The 21,017-nt window shown below is 58.4% G+C and overlaps 3 protein-coding genes across 9 annotated transcripts; 1 reads left to right on the forward strand and 2 right to left on the reverse strand.

Moving 5' to 3' along the window:
- Positions 1–75: 75 nt before the first annotated feature.
- On the reverse strand, positions 76–3,801 carry HIRIP3 (HIRA interacting protein 3). Of its 2 annotated transcripts, XM_025369793.1 has the most exons (7): positions 3,260–3,801; positions 3,062–3,182; positions 2,822–2,936; positions 1,628–2,562; positions 1,360–1,528; positions 1,182–1,280; positions 79–1,093 (listed from the first exon to the last, which is right to left on the reverse strand). In XM_025369793.1, exons 1-7 carry the CDS (start codon positions 3,322–3,324, stop codon positions 930–932), a joined length of 1,668 nt encoding a protein of 555 aa, XP_025225578.1. In that variant the 5' UTR covers positions 3,325–3,801; the 3' UTR covers positions 79–929. The 2 variants fall into 2 exon arrangements, with proteins under 2 accessions (XP_025225579.1, XP_025225578.1); XM_025369794.1 differs by lacking the exon at positions 1,628–2,562 and having other exon boundaries at positions 76–1,093.
- Positions 2,654–13,216, forward strand: INO80E (INO80 complex subunit E). 5 transcript variants are annotated; one of them, XM_025369802.1, is made up of 8 exons: positions 2,654–4,109; positions 4,266–4,336; positions 4,527–4,579; positions 8,158–8,236; positions 8,329–8,440; positions 8,827–8,943; positions 11,988–12,077; positions 12,645–13,216. In XM_025369802.1, exons 1-7 carry the CDS (start codon positions 4,029–4,031, stop codon positions 12,054–12,056), a joined length of 582 nt encoding a protein of 193 aa, XP_025225587.1. In that variant the 5' UTR covers positions 2,654–4,028; the 3' UTR covers positions 12,057–12,077; positions 12,645–13,216. The 5 variants fall into 5 exon arrangements, with proteins under 5 accessions (XP_025225587.1, XP_025225583.1, XP_025225585.1 ...); XM_025369798.1 differs by lacking the exon at positions 11,988–12,077; XM_025369799.1 differs by lacking the exon at positions 2,654–4,109 and having other exon boundaries at positions 4,137–4,336.
- On the reverse strand, positions 12,938–20,336 carry DOC2A (double C2 domain alpha). Of its 2 annotated transcripts, XM_025369795.1 has the most exons (12): positions 19,098–19,182; positions 18,651–18,737; positions 17,704–17,978; positions 17,224–17,303; positions 16,953–17,027; positions 16,747–16,856; positions 14,608–14,734; positions 14,465–14,524; positions 14,219–14,382; positions 14,030–14,111; positions 13,847–13,943; positions 12,938–13,765 (listed from the first exon to the last, which is right to left on the reverse strand). In XM_025369795.1, the coding sequence occupies exons 3-12, from the start codon at positions 17,963–17,965 to the stop codon at positions 13,620–13,622; spliced, it is 1,203 nt and encodes a 400-aa protein (XP_025225580.1). In that variant the 5' UTR covers positions 17,966–17,978; positions 18,651–18,737; positions 19,098–19,182; the 3' UTR covers positions 12,938–13,619. The 2 variants fall into 2 exon arrangements, with proteins under 2 accessions (XP_025225580.1, XP_025225581.1); XM_025369796.1 differs by lacking the exons at positions 18,651–18,737; positions 19,098–19,182 and adding an exon at positions 19,989–20,336.
- Between the last annotated feature and the right edge of the window lie 681 nt (positions 20,337–21,017).

Genomic DNA, 21,017 nt, shown 5'->3' on the forward strand with positions numbered 1-21,017 from the left:
CTCAGGATTCACCCTTTCTGTCTTTGGTGTGCGTGAAGGACTTGCTCAGTGGCCAGTGAATAGTACTGGTTGTACTTTTTTAAAAAAGAGAATTTATTGGGCTGTGTATCTAAACATTTCAGTGATTTTAATGACTTCAGGTGTGACCAGATCAGATCTTAAAGGTGGTCTTCAACCCCTTGACCTCTAATTCCTGTTTTCTTTGCTTTGGCTTCAAAGATTCTTAGGTTTGCTTTCCATACAGACCCCAGGCAGCTCCATGCTCACATCTTCCCGCAAGGCTCAGCAGCCAGAGTTCAGTGGAGACCTCATGTGACTGCACAGGCTGGGCCTGTAGCCAGAGGCCTAGAAGGCTGGGACTGGCCCAGGAGGTCAGGGCTTTTCCCCACCCCTTCGAGGCTAACAGCCCCTGGACAAAGTGGCTGTTAGCAGAAGAAGGGGGAAGGCTTAAGCACCGGCTGCCCTCAAGTCATTCTATCCCCCTCCCAAGTGGGCAGGCCAGGCTAAAAGCAGAGGGGCCACTGGGCAGGCTGGCAGCACAGGAGCCACACACCTTCTCCAATGGGTCTGGTGGCTGTTGGATGACAGGGTCTGAAGGCAGGGACTTCTTCCAGGAACCCAGGGGAAATTAAAGGGAACCACGCCAGGGGAGGAGGTGGAGGCAGTGACTCCTCAGTTTCCTGGCCCAAAATACAGGTGAGAATGGGGGACCAGATTTGATGTGATTACGAACACTCCTTTATTGAGTCTTAAAAAATAAACACCTTAAATGGAGAGCGTGAAGCTGAGAAGTAGCATCCCAACAGCTTGTGTCCTCGGGAACGGCAGTCTTCTCTGAAGAAAGCTGCTTCTGTTCCACAGACACCGGGCAAGGGGTGCTATGTATGCTTTGTACATGGATCAAGGGTCCTTCCTGAGGGTGGCAGAGCTCAGTTACTCTCGCCATCACTGCTGATGATGCCACGCATATGTGACCAGTCCGGGGGTGCGGGACGGGGCCGCTCTTCGTCTGAGTCCAGGGTCCGACGGTACAGCTCCCCTGGGGGTGCTGCTTCTCCTAAAGGGTTCCAGGCTGTACGTCTGCGTGGCCGGCCTAGGGGAAAGGGGAAATGAGAGATCAGATACCCGAGGATGTCCAACCTCACCTATCTGCTCCCGGGCAGTGAGAGGAAATCCCTTACCCGAGCCACTGATGATGTTCGCAACATCCAAGGAGGCTACCTCAGCTGCCTCCTCCCTCTGCTCTTTCAGGGCCCGACACTTCTCTAGGGAAGGGGTACCTGGGGCAGAAGAAGCTGGTGATCCTCTCCTCCCCAGCAAGGCCCTCTACTGCAGCCCCTAGGGCACGCCGGGCCTCACCTTTCATGCCTAGGGCTTCCAGTTCTGCCTGGAGGATACTTAAGCGCTCCTTGTGTGAGCAACAGGAGCCCAACAGCTTCTTGTAGTTTCGATGGGCACCACAGGCCCGAATGTAGCGCTTTAGCCTCATCACAGCTGGGTGGTCCTCTCCACGGCGACCTGAGCCAGCCTAGCAAGGAAAGACAACAGCTGAAGGCAAAGCCTGCTGGGCCTGAGGCAGGGTCTCCCTCTTCCCTAATGGTGGCCTCCCACCCCGCCTCACCCTCACCTTCCCTCCTTTGGCCTCTGGACTTCCGTCTGAGGAGGAAGAGGAGCTCCGTGTCCTGCCTTTCCTGGAGCTCTTCTTGGAAGAGCGGTTCTTCCTCTCCCCCTGGGGGCCGCCCCCTGCCTCAATGTCACTCACTTCCCTCTCCAAGTCACTCTCCTCACCACTGGTGCTGCGCCGTGTGGCCGTCTTTCTAGAGCCTTTAGCTGTGGGTTCCCCCTTCCCACTGTCTTCCTCATCCTCGCTGCTTCCACTCAACCCCTTCCCAACCTTAAGCTGGGTCCTGTCCTTGCTCCTCTTCTGCACTGGGGGTTCTCCATCTCTCCCACTGTCATCCCCACTGCCTGCTGCCTCTTTCTGCTCTTCCTCGCTGTCTGAGTCTCCCATGAGCCTCTTTGCCTGGCTTTTCGGCTTACAGCTCCTCTCCTCCCTAGCTGACTTTCTCCCGCCATTGCTCCTGGCTCTGGGTTTCCAATCCTCCTTTTCCTCCTCCCCTTCTTTCTCTTCCTCCCCTCTGTGCTCTTTCTTCCCAGCTAGGATCTCCTCCTCCTCTTCATTCAGCTGTTCACTTTCCTTCAGGCTTTTAGTTCCTTTATTTCCCTCCACCTTCTTTGCTATCCTCTGAACGGGTTCTTCCTCGCTCTCCTCGCTTTCTTTCCTGGCCTGCTTCCTACTGACTGAGGCGTTGCCTGGTGCCTGCTTCTTTGCCACAGGTTTCTTCCTAGTCTTCCCCTTGTCCCCCTTTTCCTCCTCCTCACTGCTCTCCTCTCCCCTCTGTGCGGGCAGGTCCCTCTGCAGTTCCTCATCACTGCTCTCCTCAACTGCCTTCTTTGAGGCTCGCCTTGGATTCTCCTCCTTGGCTGGGCTGACTTCTGCTGCCACCCCATTCTTTGCTGGGGGTCCAAAGTAGTCTGGGCTGGAAGCTTCAGAGCCGGACTCTGGAATATGGAGAGGAGAGAGGGTTGAGACAGGCTGCTCCTGTCCCTTCTCCCTTCACTTTGGATAGGTTGTCTCGAGCCCTGCCCTGACAGCTGGAGGGGCAGCAGGAAACAGCTATCTGTCCTCGCTGTTCCCGGTTCCTGACTCACTGGCCTCGCTCCCTCATTTAACGCCTGGGGACATAAGAGATGCACAGTGAATGCTTCTTGAGTGACCCAACGATGCAGAAGTCCCCCATAGCAGGTAGGAAGCACTAACCCGACTCTGAATTGAAGCGGAACCTTTTTCTCTCCGGGTCGCTACAAGGGGTGGGAGGCCTCTTGCCCTTCTTGGTAAGGTCCAGTTTGTCTTCCCTGGAAGCGGCTTCATCCACCTGTGTGTGCGCCAAGAGGGCGAACTATGCACCAAGGCGGCGTTCACCGCGCCCCGTCAGGCCCCTCCTCCTCGGCAGCAAGCCCCGCCTCCGCCTCCCGCGGCCCAGGCTCCGGCCCGGCACACCTGCATCTTCAGCAGCTCCTCCTCCACCAGCCGCTTCAGTGCCTGCTTCTCCTCTGGCTCCAGGTGGTCGCGGCCCGAGTGAGCCAGGTACCTCCGCCGCACGATGGAATGCGTGAGCGTGCTGCGGGGACAGGGTGTCAGGACGGAGTCCCGTCCCACCCGCGCCCTTTCCAACCCCATCTCCAACTCCCTGGGCACCTGAGGTCCGGGCGGCCTCGGAAGAAGCTACGGGTGAACTCCTGCATCTCCTTCTCCCGCGCCATTTTGCTCAACCCGGGATTGGCGGCTCCCGCCTTTTTTTCTTCTCGGCCTCCGTCAGCGCGTTTGACAGCGGTTCGCGCACGCGCAGTGCTGCGGCACCGTGGGGCTAGGGACCGTTGGCCCTTGGATCGCGTGGGCCGATAACTTTGCCAGACGAGACTTGTTTTCCCTGGGCAGTTGGAGGGTCTCGCGGCTCCTACCCTTTCTTGGAACGAATCATTTTTAAATTTCTCGTTAGAAACCGATTCGGCGCCGGCAACCTTTGGGTGAAACGTAATCAGCCCGCGACTCTGCCTTCCTTCGTGGTCACGGGCACCAGCTAGGCCGCTATTATTTCGCAAGGCAGAAGAGAAGAGGCATCCTCGCGAGGAGACGAGGAACCTCGGGGGAAAATCCTTTTGTGGCTTCAAGTGTCTAAGCACATTAGAGTCAGGAACGGCGCCCTCCAGCGTCCGCCATTTTTGTGGCGTCACCGCGTCACTGCTGCGCCATCCCCAGCGCAGCCACTCGCCACCGCGCTCCTTTCCCAGTATTCCCCGGCAGGGCGGCCCGTGCGGTGACGCCGCCTGGGCGCCCGGTACGCCGGGAGTTGTAGTCCCGGTGGCACAGCCTTGCAGAGTCTCCGGAAGTGGAGGCGTGAGCGACGGGGCAGCGCCTGCTTGGGGTAGCGGGACTGCAGAAGCTGGGCGCCACTGCCGGGCCGGTCATGAACGGGCCGGCGGACGGTGAAGTGGACTACAAAAAGAAATACCGGAATCTGAAACGGAAGCTCAAGTTCCTCATCTACGTGAGTGCTGCCGCGGGAAGGCTGTAGATGGGGGAGGCCTGGCGCGGACAAAATCTCAGTTTACTCAGGTGTAAAGTGGGTGGGGCGAGCGGCTGCAGGTTCCGGGGCCCTTCACGGAGGACCGTTGGCCCAGCGCACCCCTTGCCCATGATACAGGAGCACGAGTGCTTCCAGGAGGAGCTGAGGAAAGCGCAAAGGAAATTACTGAAGGTGTCCCGGGACAAGAGGTGAGGCACGTTGCAGGGGCGGAGGGCGATGTAGTTCCTAGGCAGTCTACATTGGGACCCCATCCCCGAGTAGGGCCACAAGTGCATGGGCTCTTTCAAGGATCCGATGGGCCTGCTGGGAGGGTCAGGGGCCCAGGGGGACATTGCTGCGCTGGGAAATCACTGTCCGTCTCTCCTTCTCTCTCCTCAGTTTCCTCCTAGACCGACTTCTGCAGTACGAGAATGTGGATGAAGACTCTTCAGGTGAGCAAGGTCTTGAAAAATTGGTGGAGGGCGTGGTTCCTGGCACTTAGCAAGCTTCCTGGACCCCTGCCTTTTAGGCAGTGGCAGCTGATGCAGCCCCCAGTGGTCCTTAAGCCTAGTTGCTTGCCTTCCACCTGCACCGTTCTTTTATTCAGGCACTTACTGAGCACCCATTGTGCTTCAGACATTGTGCTTGGCACAGGGGATACAGCAGAGGCAGAGACAGGCAAAGCCCTTGGTCTCTTGTAATTTATATTTTAGTTGGAAAGAATAAGTAAATGAAGACAATACACTAGAATTTTAGGTCATAGTAAGGACTTGAAGGTAATGAAAGCAGTTATGTGGTAATGATTATAGTACAACAGGGGTTGATGAATTGTTTCTGCAAAGGGCCAGATGGTAAGTAAGCTTTCTGCAACATACAATCTTTGAAGCACCTACTGAACTCTGCCGTTGTAGTAGCAGCCATGCCCCATAGGCAAATAAATGAGTAGGGCTATGTTTCTATAAAACTTTATAGGCACTGAAATTTGAATTTCGTGTTATTTCCATATGAAAAATTTTTCTTTAGTTTTTTTTTCTTCAAACATTTAAAAGCTTAAAAGCCATTCTTGGCCGGGCACCGTGGCTCACGCCTGTAATCCCAGCACTTTGGTAGGCCGAAGTGGGTGGATCACAAGGTCAAGAGTTAAAGACCAGCCTGACCAACATGGTGAAACCCCGTCTCTACTAAAGATACAAAAATTAGCTGGGTGTGGTGGCGTGCGCCTGTAATCCCAGCTACTGGGGAGGCTGAGGCAGGAGAATCATTTGAACCCTGGAGGCAAAGGTTGCAGTGAGCCGAGATCGCTGCCACTGCATTCCACAGGGCAAAACTCCATCTCAAAAAAAGAAAAAAAAAAAAGCCATTCTTAGCTTGCAGACAGCAGCAAGCAGGCAGCAGGCAACGTCTGAATAGAGTACTCAAGAAAGGCTTTTCACGGAGAGACGTTTGAGTTGGGACCAGATAAGAAACCAGGCTTCCATCCTGGGCAACATAGTGAGACCCCATCTCAGTTTAAAAAAAAAAAAAACATGTATAGTTGTGTATACATGTGGTCCTAGCTACTTGGGAGGCAGAACCAGGAGGATCCCTTGCCTGAAAGGTCAAGGCTGCAGTGAGTCATGATAGCACCACTGTGCTCCAGCCTGGGTGACAGAGCAAGACTGTCTCAAAAAAAAGAGAAAGAAACCCCATCCTGGCTAACATGGTGAACTCCCGTCTCTATTTAAAATACAAAAAATTAGCCAGGCGTGGTGGCGGGCGCCTGTAGTCCTAGCTACTCGGGAGGCTGAGGCAGGAGAATGGGCGTGAACCTGGAAGGCGGAGCTTGCACTGAGCCGAGATTGCGCCACTGCACTTCAGCCTGGGCAACCGAGCGAGATTCCGTCCAAAAAAAAAGAAAAACCAACCTTGTGAAGAAGTGAGCTGGAGCTGCCCCAGCAGAATAATAAATGCAGCTACCCTGAGGTAAGAACAGGCCAGGCTTGGTTGAAAAGCAGAGGGGTGAAAAAGAGAGAACACTGTTTTCATCCCTTTATTTAAATATTGTCTGCAATTAACTATGTTTTCCATCATAACCGGAGCCCCACATGCATACCTACAAAACAAAGTTTAGTGAAACGTTTTTAAGATCACTGTATCCATTTCATCCTGATACTTTTTAGATTGCTCTTTTTCCCTTCCTTTAGTGCTGGTTGCACACCAGTAAATTGATTTCATGACTCACTAATGGATTGAGACCCACAGTTTGAAAAAACCCTAAGGTGGGCATTTGTGGGTCTCTTCCTGGGTGGGGCCCTCATAAGCCATGTCATGTAGAATCACCTCTCTCCAAGGTGCCTTTAAACATTGGTCTGAGGCAGGGATCGGCATGTAGCAGCCAGCCACGTTTTGGGACGTAGTGTTTTGTCAGAACGCATGATACCCATTTGCTTGCTATTATAGGAGGATTGTAGATAAGGTTAGGGAAATAGGCAGGGGCTCACTCAGGTAGGTCATAGTAGGAGGTTTGGCTTTTATTGCAGCCTCTCATCCCCTGCCTCTCCTTTCCCTAGGGTCTTCCAGTTAACATCCTGTTTGAGGGGAATTCAGGGCAGGAGGTGGGAGAGGACCCAGCATGTTCATGGCTAGAGTGGGTTGCATCTGAGGAGCAAAGGCCAGCAATATGAGCCCCACTCCTGTCATGGAGGCCCACACCCTGGCTAGGGAGACACATGCAAATGACACTTTTCAGCACAGTGTGAGCGCAGCCATGATGAGTAAGAGTAGAGGGTTCCAGGAGAGCCTGCAGTTAATTGGGCTTGAGGGATTCTGGAAGACTTCCCAGAGGCGGTGGCGTTTGATCTGCTTCTTAAAGGGTCTCTCTGAGCAGAGACATTGGTAATGGCTTCTATAGGTGTATCAGTCATTTGTTCCATGAAAGATGGCCCTTGTAGGCAGAGGCACTGAATAGGAAATACATTTCTTTTTTGACGAAATAGGTCAGTGTGCTGTAAAGAATACAGTTACGTTAGTTGATCGGAAAGGTGTGTTGAAGCCAGATTAAGTAGCACCATGAATTCGTGCAGGTAGTGGGGGATGTCATCAAGAAGGATGTGACCAGGTTTGTTTTAGCTCGCTGTGGGGTTGGGGGTGGACAGTGGATGGCAGGGTGATGTGAGACTGCTTAGCAGGTGATTTTGACATGCTGGTGGCCTGACCTGTGTTAGTTGGCGTGGGGAGCAGTGGATGAAGGGGAGGACTTCAGGGGTGGATGAACAGGACCCTGGTTATGGGGTGTGGGGCAGAGGCAGGAGCTGAAGACAGCTCAGCTCAGAGGCAAGGAACCAGTGGCATCAAATAGCCAAGGAGTCAGAGTCTCAGCCTCACACCTTACTTTCTGAGCCTCGGTGACCTCATGTGACAAGTGGAGGTGCTGCCCTTCCCATCCTTCCTTGGATCTGATGGCAAGGAGAGGTGGTGAGTGGGAAGGAGCCCGGCACGCTGGCCATGCGTGGCAGGTGTGTTACGGAGGAATCAGAGCGGGAGGGGCGCTGGGGAGGCTGGAGAGGCTGTGGACCTCCCTGGGACAGCTCAGGTGTGTGGTGCATGTGCGTGCCCACTAGCTGGTGAGTCAGAATCCCCCCCGGGAGCCCTTCTATTGGGTTTTTGGTTTGTTTTGTTTTTTTGAGGCAGGGTCTTGCTCTGTCACCCAGGCTGGTGTGCAGTGTTACAATCACAGCTCACTGCAGCCTCAATCTCCAAGCAATTCTCCTGCCTCAGCCTCCTGAGTAGCTGGGACTACAGGCACACGCCACCATGCTCGGGTAATTGCTTTTGTTTTTAATAGAGATGAGGTCTCGCTAGGTTGTCCAGGCTGCTCTTGAACTCCTGGCCTCAAGCGATCTGGCCACCTCAGCCTCTCACAGTGCTGGGATTCCGGGCATGAGCCCCCGCACCTGGTCCTCCGGTGCCCTTCTGTAGCGTGGAGGAGGTTATACCCTTCTGGGATGGACTGGGATCCCCCAGCCCCACTGACCATCTGTCCCCGTCACAGACTCAGATGCCACTGCATCATCAGATAACAGCGAGACCGAGGGGACACCCAAGTTGTCTGACACACCGGCCCCTAAGAGGTGAGAAGAAGATGCATTCCTCTCGCTGGGGAGGGTCAGGTGGGGCGCCTGGGCTCCCAGCCACCTCTGACCCCGCGCTGTCCTTTCTCCAGGAAGAGAAGCCCTCCGCTGGGGGGGGCCCCCTCTCCCTCCAGCCTCTCCCTGCCTCCTTCAACAGGGTTTCCCCTTCAGGCCTCCGGGGTTCCCTCCCCATACCTGAGCTCGGTGAGTTGGGGTCAGGGGTGGGAAGTGGTGAACTAATATGCCTGGGAATAAGGTGGGCGTCGTTTGGGCAGAAGAGCTGGGCCTCCGGGCAAGGCCTGCCCAACTTTGGGGACATCTGTCTGGGTGTGGCCCAAGTGTCCCATGGAGGGTGTGAGTGGGGGCTGCCCCCTTCTCTCTGGTATAGGAACGGGGCCAGGCGTGACTGAGGAGAGCAAAGCCCAGGACAGCATCCTGCTGCTGCCCGGCCCTTCTGTGTTCGGGAGCCCCGGGAGCCGCACTCATCACCATCTCTTTTGTTTTTCCATCTTCCTCCTGTTTGCATTTCTTTCCCCACCCTCACCCCGGTCCACTCCGCCTCCCATCTCCATCCCCGCTCCCGCCCGCAGCTGGCCTCCCCCCGCTACCCCCCATTCCCTTCTGACTACCTGGCCCTGCAGCTGCCCGAGCCCAGCCCCCTGAGGCCCAAGCGGGAGAAACGGCCCCGCCTGCCCCGGAAACTCAAGGTACCCTGACGTGGGGGCGCTAGGGAGGGGCAGGACGGCAGGAGGAGAGCCACCTGAGGGAGGCTCAAGGCGGGGGCCTGTCAGAGAATCATGAACGATTAATTTGGGGACCCAGTCAGCACTTAGCACTGAGGGGTGGATCAGAGAAATCTCGGCTCACAGGCTTGTATGGAGACAAATCAGGGCAGAACCAGCCTTGGGGGACCTGGCATGCGGATGCCAGGGGTCCCGCCCTTTCACGGCTGCAGTGTAGCGGGGCCAGGCTCATTTTCCCAGGGTGGGGCGTGTTTTGTGATGCCAGGTAGCCCCAGACCAGGGCAGGATTACTGGATCTAGTCAAGTCAAGACCGCCTATTAGAAACCACATGGCCTTCAGCAAGTCTCTGTTACCCTCTAGGCTTCCTAGGCTTGGCACCTATAGTGCTAGTGGTCCTACTCGATATGACCAGCAAGCGCCCCTGGAGCACCTCCTGTTACACGGCAGTGCACAAAGCAGACCAGTGCCTGCCCTCACAGAGCTCACGTTCTAGCAAGATACGCAGAAAACATACTAGAAAAATAGGTACTTGTGGAGAAGAACAGAGTGAGGTCCAGAGCATGGGGACGCCGGGGGGACGAGGCTGACACTTAGGGCCCAGCAGTCGGGGATGTTCTTTGAGCAGAGACATACAGGAAGTGGCAGCAAACCGTGTGGCTCCTGGGCAGTGTTTCTGTCAGGCAGAGACCCTGGGAGGGTGTGAGCTGGGCTTGTTGGAGGGTCTGGAAGGAGTCCGTGTCGGGAAGGAAAGTAAGTGGGTCCTGGAGCAGGTCAGAGGGGAGCTCCTGAGGCGCCAGTGTGCAGGATTCGCTGTGAATGAAGCCTTGGAGAAGGCAGTTCCCTGGCGGGGCACAGGTTGCAGGCATGAAGCGGGAGTGATCTAATTGCATCTTAACAAAATTGCAGACACTGGTGGTCAGAGAACAGACTAGGTGAGCGGTGGGGTGAGTTGGGATGGGAATGAGGAGGCCACCGCGGTAAACCAGGCCGAGGGCAGAGGGTCCAGAGGGGGCTGCAGACCCATTTCGGAGAATGAGGGTGGGAGTTCCAGGAGGACCCCGTGTGGGCTGTGCGGGAGAGAGGCCAGGATGCCTCCAGGGCTTTAGTCTGAGCACGAGTGGAGTCTCCCTCCCTCGAGATGGGAGGGCTGTGGGAGCACAGGCTTGGAGGGAAGCTGAGTCTGGCCGCGGATGTGTCAGGTGCCACCTGGAAAGGAAGCTAGACAGCAGCCCATGAGGGGCTGCGCATTTGGAAGCCACCAGGCTAGTGGTAGATGCGAGCCTTGGGCGAGATGGGGATGGGCTGAGGGGCAGAGCGGAATGGGGACCAGCTGGGCGGCTCCCAGGGTTCTGGAGCCAGAAGCAGAATGAGAGGCCGCATTTGCGGTGGTCTGGAGTACAGGATCTGGAGCTTCCATCCCAACTCTGCCGTTTTCTCTGTGTGACCTTGGCCCTGTGAGGCTTCACCCCTTGAGCCTGAGTAGCAGAGGTGACAGTACTGGCCCTGGTCCTTCGCAGAGGGATGGCGGGCAGGGTGGGGAGTGGTGCAGCACTGGGGGGCACTTAGAGGCTTTCTGGCCTGGTGCTGACTCCTGAAGCGGAGTTGCGTCTGGGAGCAAAGTTCTAGACATTCTGGAGAGAAGATTTGGGAGGGCGGCCCAGGTCCATAGCTGTCGGGGGAGGTGGGGAGAAGCCAGGAAAGGCCTCAGCGAGGAGAACGTGTGAGCCCAGGGTGAGTGGATTTGGATGTTCCTGGCTGAAGCCATGGTGGGAAGGGAGCCAGGGCCACAGTGAAAGCACTTTCTGGGCCAGAGCAGGAGTGGTAAGAAATTGGCAAGAAGAACCAGGTGGGGCGGCATCATGGAAGGCCTGGACACTGGCCTGAAGTGGGAGTTTGTCTGTTACTGTCAGGGGAGCGAGGAGATGGAAGGAAGGGAGTCCAAGCAGAGAAGGGATAACTGTGAAGACAGAAGCAGGTTGGTTCTGTCAGGCCTGAGTCAGACTTGGCCGGCTTTGAATCCCAGCTCTTCCAGTACTCACCATGCGACCTCAGCGTGTCATTTCACACTTGGAGCCACAGCTCTCTTTCTCTGTTCAGTGGCGTCCTTGTGGGAAGAATGTGAGTGAAGGGATGAAAATTGCTTGGCCCATGCCTGGCTCCTAGTAAGCCACAGAGAAACGTGAGTCGCTGCCAGTCAGGCTGAGAGGATGCCACTGAGGAAGTCCAGGCCAGGGTGGGACATGCTGCGCACAGCGGGGAAGGAGAGGGGGTGGCCAGAGAAGGGGATGGTGCTTTCCAGTCATACACACATGTCTGCTCCCGTGTGTACATGTGGGGGCCTGGTACAGGGCGCGGGGGTGCTGTTCAGAGTTGGACCCCCTGTCATCCATCCTACCAGTCTCCTATACCCTGAGGCCTGACCCACCCTGGCCCCCACGCCACCCCAGCAGCGGAGATGAGGGTGAGGGCTCCTTAGGAAGCAGAAAGGAGGCCACAGGGCCAAATGTGACACTCAGAAGGGCCACTGGAGACCGCGCATGGCGTTTCCTGCCAGCCCACCCAGCATCTAGCCCAGGACCAGACTGGACACTGCCACTGCCCCACAGGACCCAGCGGGCCTGTGCCTCAGGACCTCCATGTCCACACCAGGTTCAGCCTCCTTCTCTGGCACGTGACCTGTCTCCGCTCCCCAGTGTCCTGAGGCTGGGAGGGCATTAACAAACCACCTGGCACACAGCCCGTGCCCAGTTTGTGCCCACAGACAAAGCATGGGGACTGCGGAGGAGACCCACAGAGCTCTCTGGGGAGGGTTTGTGAGGACCTGGCAGCTGGGGGTGCTGAAGGGTTGGGCAGGGCAGAGGCCACTTCCCAGCCTCAGAGGACGAAGCAGGACTTCTGACAAATAGAGCAGGATGCCCAGGTGGAGGGGCCGCCTGTCATCCGGCAGGCAGCACTCCCGTCCCGAGGCCCTGAGTGGCACGGTGACGCGCTCAGGTCTGTGTTTTAGAGCGCGCGCTCTGGCTGCAGTGCGGAGGAGCTGGATCTGGGAGAGGCTGCAGGCAGGGAGTCCAGTTAGGAGGCTGGGACCGCAGCCCAGGTGAGCTGAGAGGAGGGCTGGGCCTAGGTCACGGCTGCGGGGATACCGAGGAGGGGCCCATCCAAGACATAATAGAAGCTTCTGGGGGGCAGAGAAGCCACCGGGGCTCTTGGCTCAGGCAGCCTGCAATACCCTCCACCGAACCAGTGAGTTCCGCAGAAGAGGGAGAGGAGGAGGAGGGAGAGGAAGCCAGTGGCGGCAGGTGGCACCTTCGGGGCCCAGTGGCAGGCAGGCAAGCAGTCCAGGCCGACTCCACCTCTGGCTTAACCCCTGTCTCAGGGCAGCCCAGGCACCTCCCTGGAGAGGGCAGGGCCGGGCCTTTCCCTCCTGGTTTCCTATGAGGCACCCCATCCCCTCATCTCACCTCCATCACCACCCCCAGGCACTTGCTGGTTTGAGGCTCTCGAGGGGCTGGGGGCGGGCAGGCCCTGAGTGCAGCATAGGTTGGCCTGGCTGTGCCCAGGGCCCCTTCCCCGTCCCCAGAGCTGCCCTGGGGGGCAGGGCCCGGTCTCCTGAGGCCCCAGTGCCTCCCTGACTAGTCCCCCTGTGTTTCTTCCCCTGCTGCAGATGGCGGTGGGGCCGCCTGACTGCCCTGTGGGAGGACCGCTGACCTTCCCTGGCCGGGGTTCTGGGGCTGGGGTCGGGACAGCCCTGACCCCCCTCCCACCCCCCAAGATGCCCCCCCCCACGATCCTGAGCACGGTCCCTCGGCAGATGTTCAGCGACGCAGGTAGCGGGGACGATGCCCTGGATGGGGACGATGACCTGGTGATCGACATCCCAGAGTGACCGCGACATCATGCCATGCCCACCACAGCCCTGCCCGGCGCCCTCCCCGTGCCAGCACACACGAGCCCAGCTTCCTTGGAGGTGTTTATTGACGCCCAGCTGCCATGCTCCGGCCACTGACACAACCAGAAAAGGCGTAAACATGCACGGGTGTCCCCCAGGAGGGTGGCAAGGGCCCTGCCTTCAAACTCTGGCCCCCTCCAGGGGACAGTTATTTAAACGAGTGGCCGGGAGCATCTGCCCCCTGCTGGGGAGGCAGAGACCCTGCGATGGCCACCCCTTTAAAAGGGCAGCTGTACAGGGCTAGGTTTTTGCAATGAAGTTTCTGTATTAAAGGAGTGGCTCTGGGTGTGTTTTTTGTCCTTTTCTCTTTTTCTGAGGCATTCTCCTCCTCTGAACCTCCCCTAATCCGACCTCCTCCCTGTGGGGGGAGAGGGACGGGGCAGCGTGGAGAGGCAGGAGCGAGGAGCGTGGGGGCCTGGGGCCGGGCTCTGAGCACTGCCCGGGTGTGCAGAGGAGGGGGGCTTTGCATATTTGCAGGGACTAGCGAGTCAGGCAGGAGGTTTGCATATATGAATATAGAACTCCACAGCCCCTCACGAGCAGACAGACCCAGGTCACAGAGATTCACAAAAATAAGACAGGTAGTGCAGGGTGGGAGCAGCCCACCCCGTGTAAACGTGCAACACACTCGTGCGAAGGTTGGGTACTGCACCCGGCCCGATAGGCCTGTACCAGGACACTGCTATCCACTCAGGCTGAGGACAGAGCCCCAGCCGCGGGGGGCAGCTCGCTGGTCAGGGCGTGCCAGCGCTCCAGGGCTGCGTCCGGCTGCTGCAGGCAGTCACTCCAGTGCTTCCGAGCCTCGCCTCGGGCACCTGACCCCAGGGACACGCCACCTGGGGGAGCAAGTGGCAGGGTCAGGGCCACCTCCCTGCCACTCACCCTCCCTCAGCACCCTCAGCCAGCTCCTCCCTCACCGATGAAGTCATTTGATTTGCCAATGTCATAGTCCCAGACGGTGACTTCCAGGGTCTTGGTGGCCAGAGTGGAGAGCTCTATCTCGTAGAAAAACTCCTGAGAACAAGGCCAGCCACCCATTCGTGAGCCGGCTCCCCAGCCCCTCCTTGGCCTCCCTCTGCATCCCATCCCCACCCGGGTACCTCGTTAAATTCTGGGTTGAGAGTCTTCTTCTTCACACATGTCTTATGTTTGGATTTCTTGTCCACATCAGGCCTCAGGTACCTAGAGGTGGGGTGGAGGGAGAGGAACTGAGGGGTCAGAGACAGGCCAGGCCCAACTCGGGCCAGGGCAGGCTCCCTGGGGAGGAGAGGGTCAGGGCGAGGGCTCACGTCTTGACGTAGGGGTCCGAGTAACCGTTGACGTCCATGGCAGCCAGATGGGCGCAGCGCAAGATGCCTACCAGCAGTCCCCGGCGCCGCGAGCTGTAGCTGAGACTCAGCAGGATGCGGCCGCGCTCCTCCAGCAGCCCCGGGCCCTGCTCCGCCTGCTCCAACTGCGGGGCACAGACGCAGGGTCAGCCTGGGCCCCTGCCGCCTCCCACCCACGTGCATCCCCATCCCTGTGAGATGCCTCACCTCCTTCAGGTAACAGGAGATGCCCCTCAGCGCCGCCGACATGGAAGAGGGGGATGCCAGCTGAGGGGGCAAACAGAAGGTTCTGGAAGCCTGGCCTCCCCAGGGCCCCCTACCCCGGTGCCCCTGCAGCCCCCCGCACACACCGGGACCTGGCGCTCGAGGCAGATGTTAAAATGTTTCTTCTGCGAAGGCTTCAGGCGGCGGAGGGGCACGCGGATCTCCCCAATAAACTCATTGTGACTCAGCTTGTCCTCATCACAGACGGCAATCCTGGTGGGGAACTGCAGCGTCAGGGCCCCTGGGGTACCTGAGCCCTGTTCTGGGGTGTAGGAAGGGCCTTGAACCAGCCCAGCTCTGCCCTACACACTACGTCTCATCTGGAAGACAGGCTGGCACTTGAGAAGGACAAGCGGATTTGCCCATTCCTCTGTCCCTCCCTGTGCAGCCAACCGGCTGTCCCTGGTCCATCAGAACGTGCTCGGCCATTGTGGGAAGCCCTCAGAAATCTTGAAGCACCCTGATCACTGCCTCCATTCAGGGCTTGGGGGCAGAAGCCAAACACTACAGTGGATGTGGCCATAGACACAGGCCGTGAGAGCCTTGGACAGCCAGACAAGGACCCCATGCCTCCTCAGGAACCCCGTTCTTTTCCTGCATGCAGCAGAGAGCCAGCCCCACAGGGACTCACTAAGAAATGATTGCTCAGGCCGGGCGCGGTGGCTCAAGCCTGTAATCCCAGCACTTTGGGAGGCCGAGACGGGCGGATCACGAGGTCAGGAGATCGAGACCATCCTGGCTAACACGGTGAAACCCCGTCTCTACTAAAAAATACAAAAAACTAGCTGGGCGTGGTGGCGGCGCCTGTAGTCCCAGCTACTCGGGAGGCTGAGGCAGGAGAATGGCGGGAACCCGGGGGGCGGAGCTTGCAGTGAGCTGAGATCCGGCCACCGCACTCCAGCCTGGGCGACAGAGCCAGACTCAGTCTCAAAAAAAAAATATACCCAAAAAAAAAAAAAAAAAGAAATGATTGCTCTCCGGCCACCTGTCCTCCGGCAGCCCCTGCCCTGCCTCTGCAGTGACCTACTACCAGGTTGGGCATCTGTGGCATGGAGGATGGGCAGATCCCAACCCTGCAACTTCTGAGCCACCTGTGTGACCTTGGGCAAGTCACTTGATCACCCTACGCCTCAATTCCCATCTGTAAATGGAGATGGTCAAGGGAAAGAAAGAAATGTGAAAATACTAAGCCCAGGCTGGGCCCTGGTGAGTGCTCATTTTTAGGTCTCATTCTGGTTTTGGCCTCTTGGCCTCCCCTCCATTCCACCCGCACACCCGACACCAAGGTGGCCTCCCTGCCACACAGCCCTGACCATCAGGGAAGGTCCCAAATGCAAATCCAAGCACAAAGGCAGAGGTCTCTCCGGAGCCTGGGTCTCACTGCCCGCCACCTGACTTGAGGGAATACTCTCCTCACATCTTCATCTCCTGGGATGACGGAGCAAGTTCCCTGTCCCTGAAGACTTCACTCCTTAAGAGATTTTAGGGGAACTCAAGGCATGGAAGGGGCAGACCAAAGCTGCAGAGGTCTGACTTCAGCCAAGGGCTCTGAGAAGGAGTCTCGGTAACCCAGGAACGCTTTTGGGAGGGGGCAGAGCTTGGACTGAGCCTCAGATGAGCGGAATTTAGGCTGGCAGGAAGGAGCTTTCCAGATAGAAAACAACAAGTTAAGTTCAGGAGTTGTGGAACTGGCCAGTTGGAAGAAGGGAGTTCTCTGTTTGAGGGGCAGGAGATATTTTTGTTTTTGAGACAGAGTCTCCCTCTATCACCCAGACTGGAGTGCAGTGGTGCAATCTCGGCTCACTGCAACCTCTGTCTCTTGGGTTCAAGCGATCCTCCTGCCTCAGCCTCCCAAGTAGCTGGGATTTACAGGCGCACGCCACCATGTCCAGCTAATTTTTGTATTTTTAGTACAGATGGGGTTTCACCAAGTTGCCCAGGCTGGTCTCAAACTCCTGACCTCAAGTGATCCGCCCACCTTGGCCTCCCAAAGTGCTGGGATTACAGGCGTGAGCCACCACACTTGGCTGGCAGGAGATATTGGGGGGCAGGAATGGCAGGGAAGTATTTTGGCCTGCTGCCAAAGGGGCTAGGGAGCCACTGATGGTTCTTGAGCATCAGAGAGGTACAGACTTAATGGGACATAGATCAACCAACCAGCAGTTACAATGTCAGCTGTCCCTGAGCTGCTGCTGGACCTGGGTGGTGGGGAGGGGAGCCCTCACCTGAGCACCTTGTGCGTGATGTCATCATCCGTGATCCCACTGTACGTCAGGTCCTCATTCCACACGGGATTCAGTGTGTTCCTCTGAGTCTTCGTTTTTAGCTTATTAGCCTGGGGTGTGGGGATGAAAGGTTCTCAATACCTGTCCTCCAGCCCCATGGGCTGGAGGCACGGGCTGGGCCGAGCAGGGCGAGAGGAGGCTGTTACCTTACAGGCTCCAGGCAGCAGGTGCAGCTTGACGTAGGGGTCGGCGAGGCCATTGAAATCCATGGGCTTGAGGCCCTGGAGAGGAGGGCAGGGGAGAGGGCTGGAGGCTCCCGGCACCTTTCTCCCTCTTGTAGAGCTGGACCCTGGAGGAGCCCAGAAGGGGGTTGCAAGGGCAGGAGGAAGGAGCAGGCCTGGGAAGGGAAGGAGGAATGGGCCCCCTCTGGGGGCTGCACACAAACCGGCCCGGGCTGGGGCAGCAGGGAGTGCCCACCTTGGCCCTGAGGATGCTACAATGCAGAGTGCAGGAGGCTCGGTCATAGAGAAGGTCAAACTCCAGCATGCCCAGGGCGGCTGGAGAGAGAGGAAAGGCAGCATGGATCGGTTTGGAGACAGGTGTGTGAGAGAGGCCAGCAGGTGGGCACTGGCTGTGTGTGTCTTTCTTGCCAGCCAGCGAGTGTGAGTGCAAGAGGCTGAGTGGGCCCGTGCGTGTGTGCGTCTGGGTCCCTGGCTCGGCTGCAACTGGGGCTGTGTGGGTGGTGGAGTGTCTCAGCAGAAATACTGAATATTGAGCCTTGCTGAAGCTGTAATCTCCACACCGACTGCAGCTGTGGCAGCCATCCCTGCCACCTCCCCCCCCACTGCCCTCCTCCCCTACCTACATGCACAGCCAGCAGGGCCCATTCCCCTCCCCCGGCACGGCAAGCCTGGAGACCCCCACCAGCGCATGGGACCTCCAAGCCCCCAGACTCACTGGCATCATCCGAGTCATAGCTGTCCACTTCCGCACCATCCTCAGGCGTGGTGGCCCCAAGGAGGGCTGCAGGGGGGGCCAGAGCCAGGGGGGCCAGATGGGTGGGGGCCTCGCCGCCGCCGCCGCCCCCTTCAGGTCCGGGTCCTCGGCGGGGGAAGTAGTCAGAGATCTGGCGGATGGGCCGGATGGGCCCGGGGCACACGTTGATGGCCATGTGCTCCTGGATGTTGATGGTCATGCGGTCGCCCCTGCGGCCCCTCATGCAGCACCCCTGGCTGGGAGAGGGCGTGTGAGCCAATGAGCCCATCATACCTAGCCATTCTGGCTGAGGGCCAGGCGACAGCCTCCTCGGTCTGCAGGGCCCTCACTAGCCTCCCTTCCTAGGTGTCGAGGGAGAGGGTGGCCTGTGCCAGCCGGTGGCAGGCAGGAGGCCTGGGCCCTGCAGACCCCACGCTGGCTCCACAGGGGCTGGGCTGCCAACCCACTCCCCGCAGAAGTCGAAGTTGCACCACCCCGTCCTCACCCACCCACCTCCAGGTTGTCCCTGTATCATCTTGCCAGCTCCTTCCTCTCCTCCAGGGCTCCCCTCTGCTCTGCTCCTCAGCCTGCCTGTTCCCCAAGGGACCCTGCAGGGCCCCGCCTCTGTTTCTCGGAGGCTCTGTCCTCCTCTGCACCAGGCGCTGGTCTAGTCAAGGTGTCACCCACCCCTCTAGGCTCCCACTGCCCACTGTCCCTTCATTCAGCCCCAGGACCTGTCTGCCTGCCTGGTTCCCCCGCTCGCTCACCACAGCCCCCGGTGGAGACCCCAGCCTCAGATGCCACCCCTGGCTCCCCAGGGGAGCCAGAAATTGCAGCCGCAGGAGAGCCGAACACCCCCGTAGCGCACACAGGCTGGCACTCTCCCCAGCACCCTCACGCCCCCGGCCTGCCCAGCCCCCTGCACCTGCCTCTGCCTCCAACAGGTGCCCAGGCAATGGGGGGACGGCAGGCGCAGGCTGGGCGGCGGCGGCCGGCGAGGAGAGCGCGGAGTCCGGCTGTGCGAGCCGAGAGGGAGGGAGCGCCGAGAAAGTGCGGGGAGGAGGGGGTGAGCGAGGTGGAGGCGAGGATGCAGCCGGCGCCGGCAGCGGGGAGGGGGTGGGGGGTGGGGGCGGGGAGGGACGCCGGGGCTGGGGAGGGGGCGGGATCTCGGACTCCCACCCGGGGGCCGCTCGGGAGCGCACGCGAGCGCACACACAGACACGTGTGCCCGCGCGCGCACACTTACGCAGGGGCACGCGGGCCGGAAAACACTCGTGTGCACACATCCAGCCGGGCACCCCTGCGCGCACACGCCCGTGCCCACGTGTGCACGCTCACACCCTTGCACACCCCCAGGCGCGCGCTGGCACACTTACCCAGAGAACTTCGCACGCACACGCGCTCTCAAACACGCGGGCTCCCTGCGCCACCAGCAAGCAGCCGCCAGAATTGCCGGGTGTTCCCCAAGTACTCCTGGGAGACCCGGGCCCCCGCCCCCGCCAGCGCGTGTGGCCACTACTCCTCCTTCCCTCCCGGGTCCCCAGGGCCGGACCACCAGCCTCGTTGTCATGGCGACGCCGGCTCATCTCCCCCGAACCTCGCGCGTCTTCACGCCCCTCCCCCGCAGGGAGCTGGGGCCTCCGTCCTCCCCTCCCCATGTCTGTAGGGACCCAGAGGCGGACAGGAGCAGGGGGTCTGATCCGCCTGCTGTCGCCGGCCGGGGATCTCGGGGTCCCCCGAGCCAGGCTGGGGAGCCTCACGATCTGAGGGAGGAGGCAGAGGTCTGACGCTGCGGCTTCCCGCACACCTCCTCCCTTTGGTCGTTCAGGCCTCTCTCCTTGTGGCCCAACCCAAGTCCCAGGGGCCCGTGTCCCCTTACCAGGGATGGCATCTCCTTTAGGAACCACCCTCCCTCACCTTTCCCCCTGCCGTCTCCAGTTCTGCCCCGCAGGTGGGAAGGGGCGTCGGGGCTTAGCTCTGAAGGCCCCCGAGCCCTGCGTTCGTTCCCCATGTGCTGCCATTTCTCACCCAAACCCTGCCACCCCCAAGCCGCCCCCCTGCCCTGCCCTGCGCCTACCACGAAGTGTCAGTCCACCCCTGGCCTTCGGTCTTCACTCACCTGTGACCCAAACTTACCATTCCGAAAACACGAAAGGGCTTATCACCCCCGCTGCCCACCACTGACTCACCCAACCGTTTCCTGCAGTTCCCGGGACACACCTAGACGGCTCAGTCCTAAGGATCTTGGCTCACATGCGCTCCTCTACCTGGGACCGGCGTTTCCTTAGGGAGTCACCCTGGGTCCCCTCTTCCTAGGAACCTTCCTGGGGCATCCCACACTGCCCCTCAGCTCCAGCGCCGTCAGGACTCCGCTCAGCACTGTTTCGCCAGTGCCTCCCCCACCAGCAGGGAGTTCCACTGGAGCGGCTGATTCATCTGGGAGTTCCTAGTGTCCCAAACTGGGCCTGGCACGAAGTTGGCATCTCTAAGTGCTGTTATTTAAAAGAGAAATATGGTTGCACGACAAAGTGAACATACCGAACACCACCTAATCTTACCCTTAAAAATGGTGAAGATGGTACATATCGATGTGTGTATTTCACTGCAATTTTTTTTTTTTTTTTTTTTTAAGTCAGAGAAATGGAGTCCAGCCTGGTGGCGGATGCCTGTAATCCCAGCTACTCCAGGGACTGCCGCGAGAGGATCGCTTGAGTGAAGCCAGACTGGGCAACACGGTGAGACACAGTCTCTTAAAAATAAAAAAAAATAATAAAATAAAAAGTAAGAGAAATGTAAAGTCAACAACACTGAGGGGGTGAGGCACACACCTATAATCCCAACGCTTTGGGAGGCCGAGGCGGGTGGATCACCTGAGGTCAGGAGTTTGAGACCAGCCTGGCCAACATGGTGAAACCCCATCTCTGCTAAAAATACAAAAAATTAGCCGAGCTTGGTGGCATGTGCCTTGGGAGACTGAGGCAGGAAGATCACTTGAACCCAGGAGGTGGAGGTTGCAGTGAGCTGAGATCATACCACTGTACTCCAACCTGGGCTATAAGAGCAAGCCTCAGTCTCAAAACAAACAAAAAACCCTGAGAAATCACTTATTACCCATAAAATGGGCAAAATCAAAGTGTCTGGGCCGGTGGTGGTGGCTCACACCTGTAATCCCAGCACTTTGGGAGGCTGAGGTGGGCTGATCCCTTGAGCTCAGAAGTTCAAGACCAGCCTGGGCAACATGGTGAGGCCCTGTCTCTAAAAAAAAAAAAAAAAAAAAAAAAAAAAAAAAAAAAAAA

This window comes from Theropithecus gelada, chromosome 20 (genome assembly GCF_003255815.1).
Source record: "Theropithecus gelada isolate Dixy chromosome 20, Tgel_1.0, whole genome shotgun sequence".
Lineage (NCBI taxonomy): Eukaryota > Metazoa > Chordata > Mammalia > Primates > Cercopithecidae > Theropithecus > Theropithecus gelada.

Bases quoted from the DNA above. Each gene is read 5' to 3' on its own strand.
- HIRIP3 (XM_025369793.1), bottom strand. From the start codon at position 3,324: ATGGCGCGGGAGAAGGAGATGCAGGAGTTCACCCGTAGCTTCTTCCGA. The intron at 2,937-3,061 runs GTGTGCCGGGCC...GCGCACACACAG, and splicing joins AGGAGCTGCTGAAGATGCAG to GTGGATGAAGCCGCTTCCAG. The intron at 1,094-1,181 runs GTAAGGGATTTC...CCTTTCCCCTAG, and splicing joins GAACATCATCAGTGGCTCGG to GCCGGCCACGCAGACGTACA.
- INO80E (XM_025369797.1), top strand. From the start codon at position 4,137: ATGGGGGAGGCCTGGCGCGGACAAAATCTCAGTTTACTCAGGTGTAAA. The intron at 8,441-8,826 runs GTGAGTTGGGGT...TCCCGCCCGCAG, and splicing joins CCTCCCCATACCTGAGCTCG to CTGGCCTCCCCCCGCTACCC. The intron at 8,944-12,644 runs GTACCCTGACGT...CCCCTGCTGCAG, and splicing joins GCCTGCCCCGGAAACTCAAG to ATGGCGGTGGGGCCGCCTGA.
- DOC2A (XM_025369796.1), bottom strand. From the start codon at position 17,965: ATGAGGGGCCGCAGGGGCGACCGCATGACCATCAACATCCAGGAGCAC. The intron at 16,857-16,952 runs GTAACAGCCTCC...CCCACACCCCAG, and splicing joins TGCTGCCTGGAGCCTGTAAG to GCTAATAAGCTAAAAACGAA. The intron at 14,525-14,607 runs GTGTGTGCGGGG...TTGCCCCCTCAG, and splicing joins GCCTCGAGCGCCAGGTCCCG to CTGGCATCCCCCTCTTCCAT.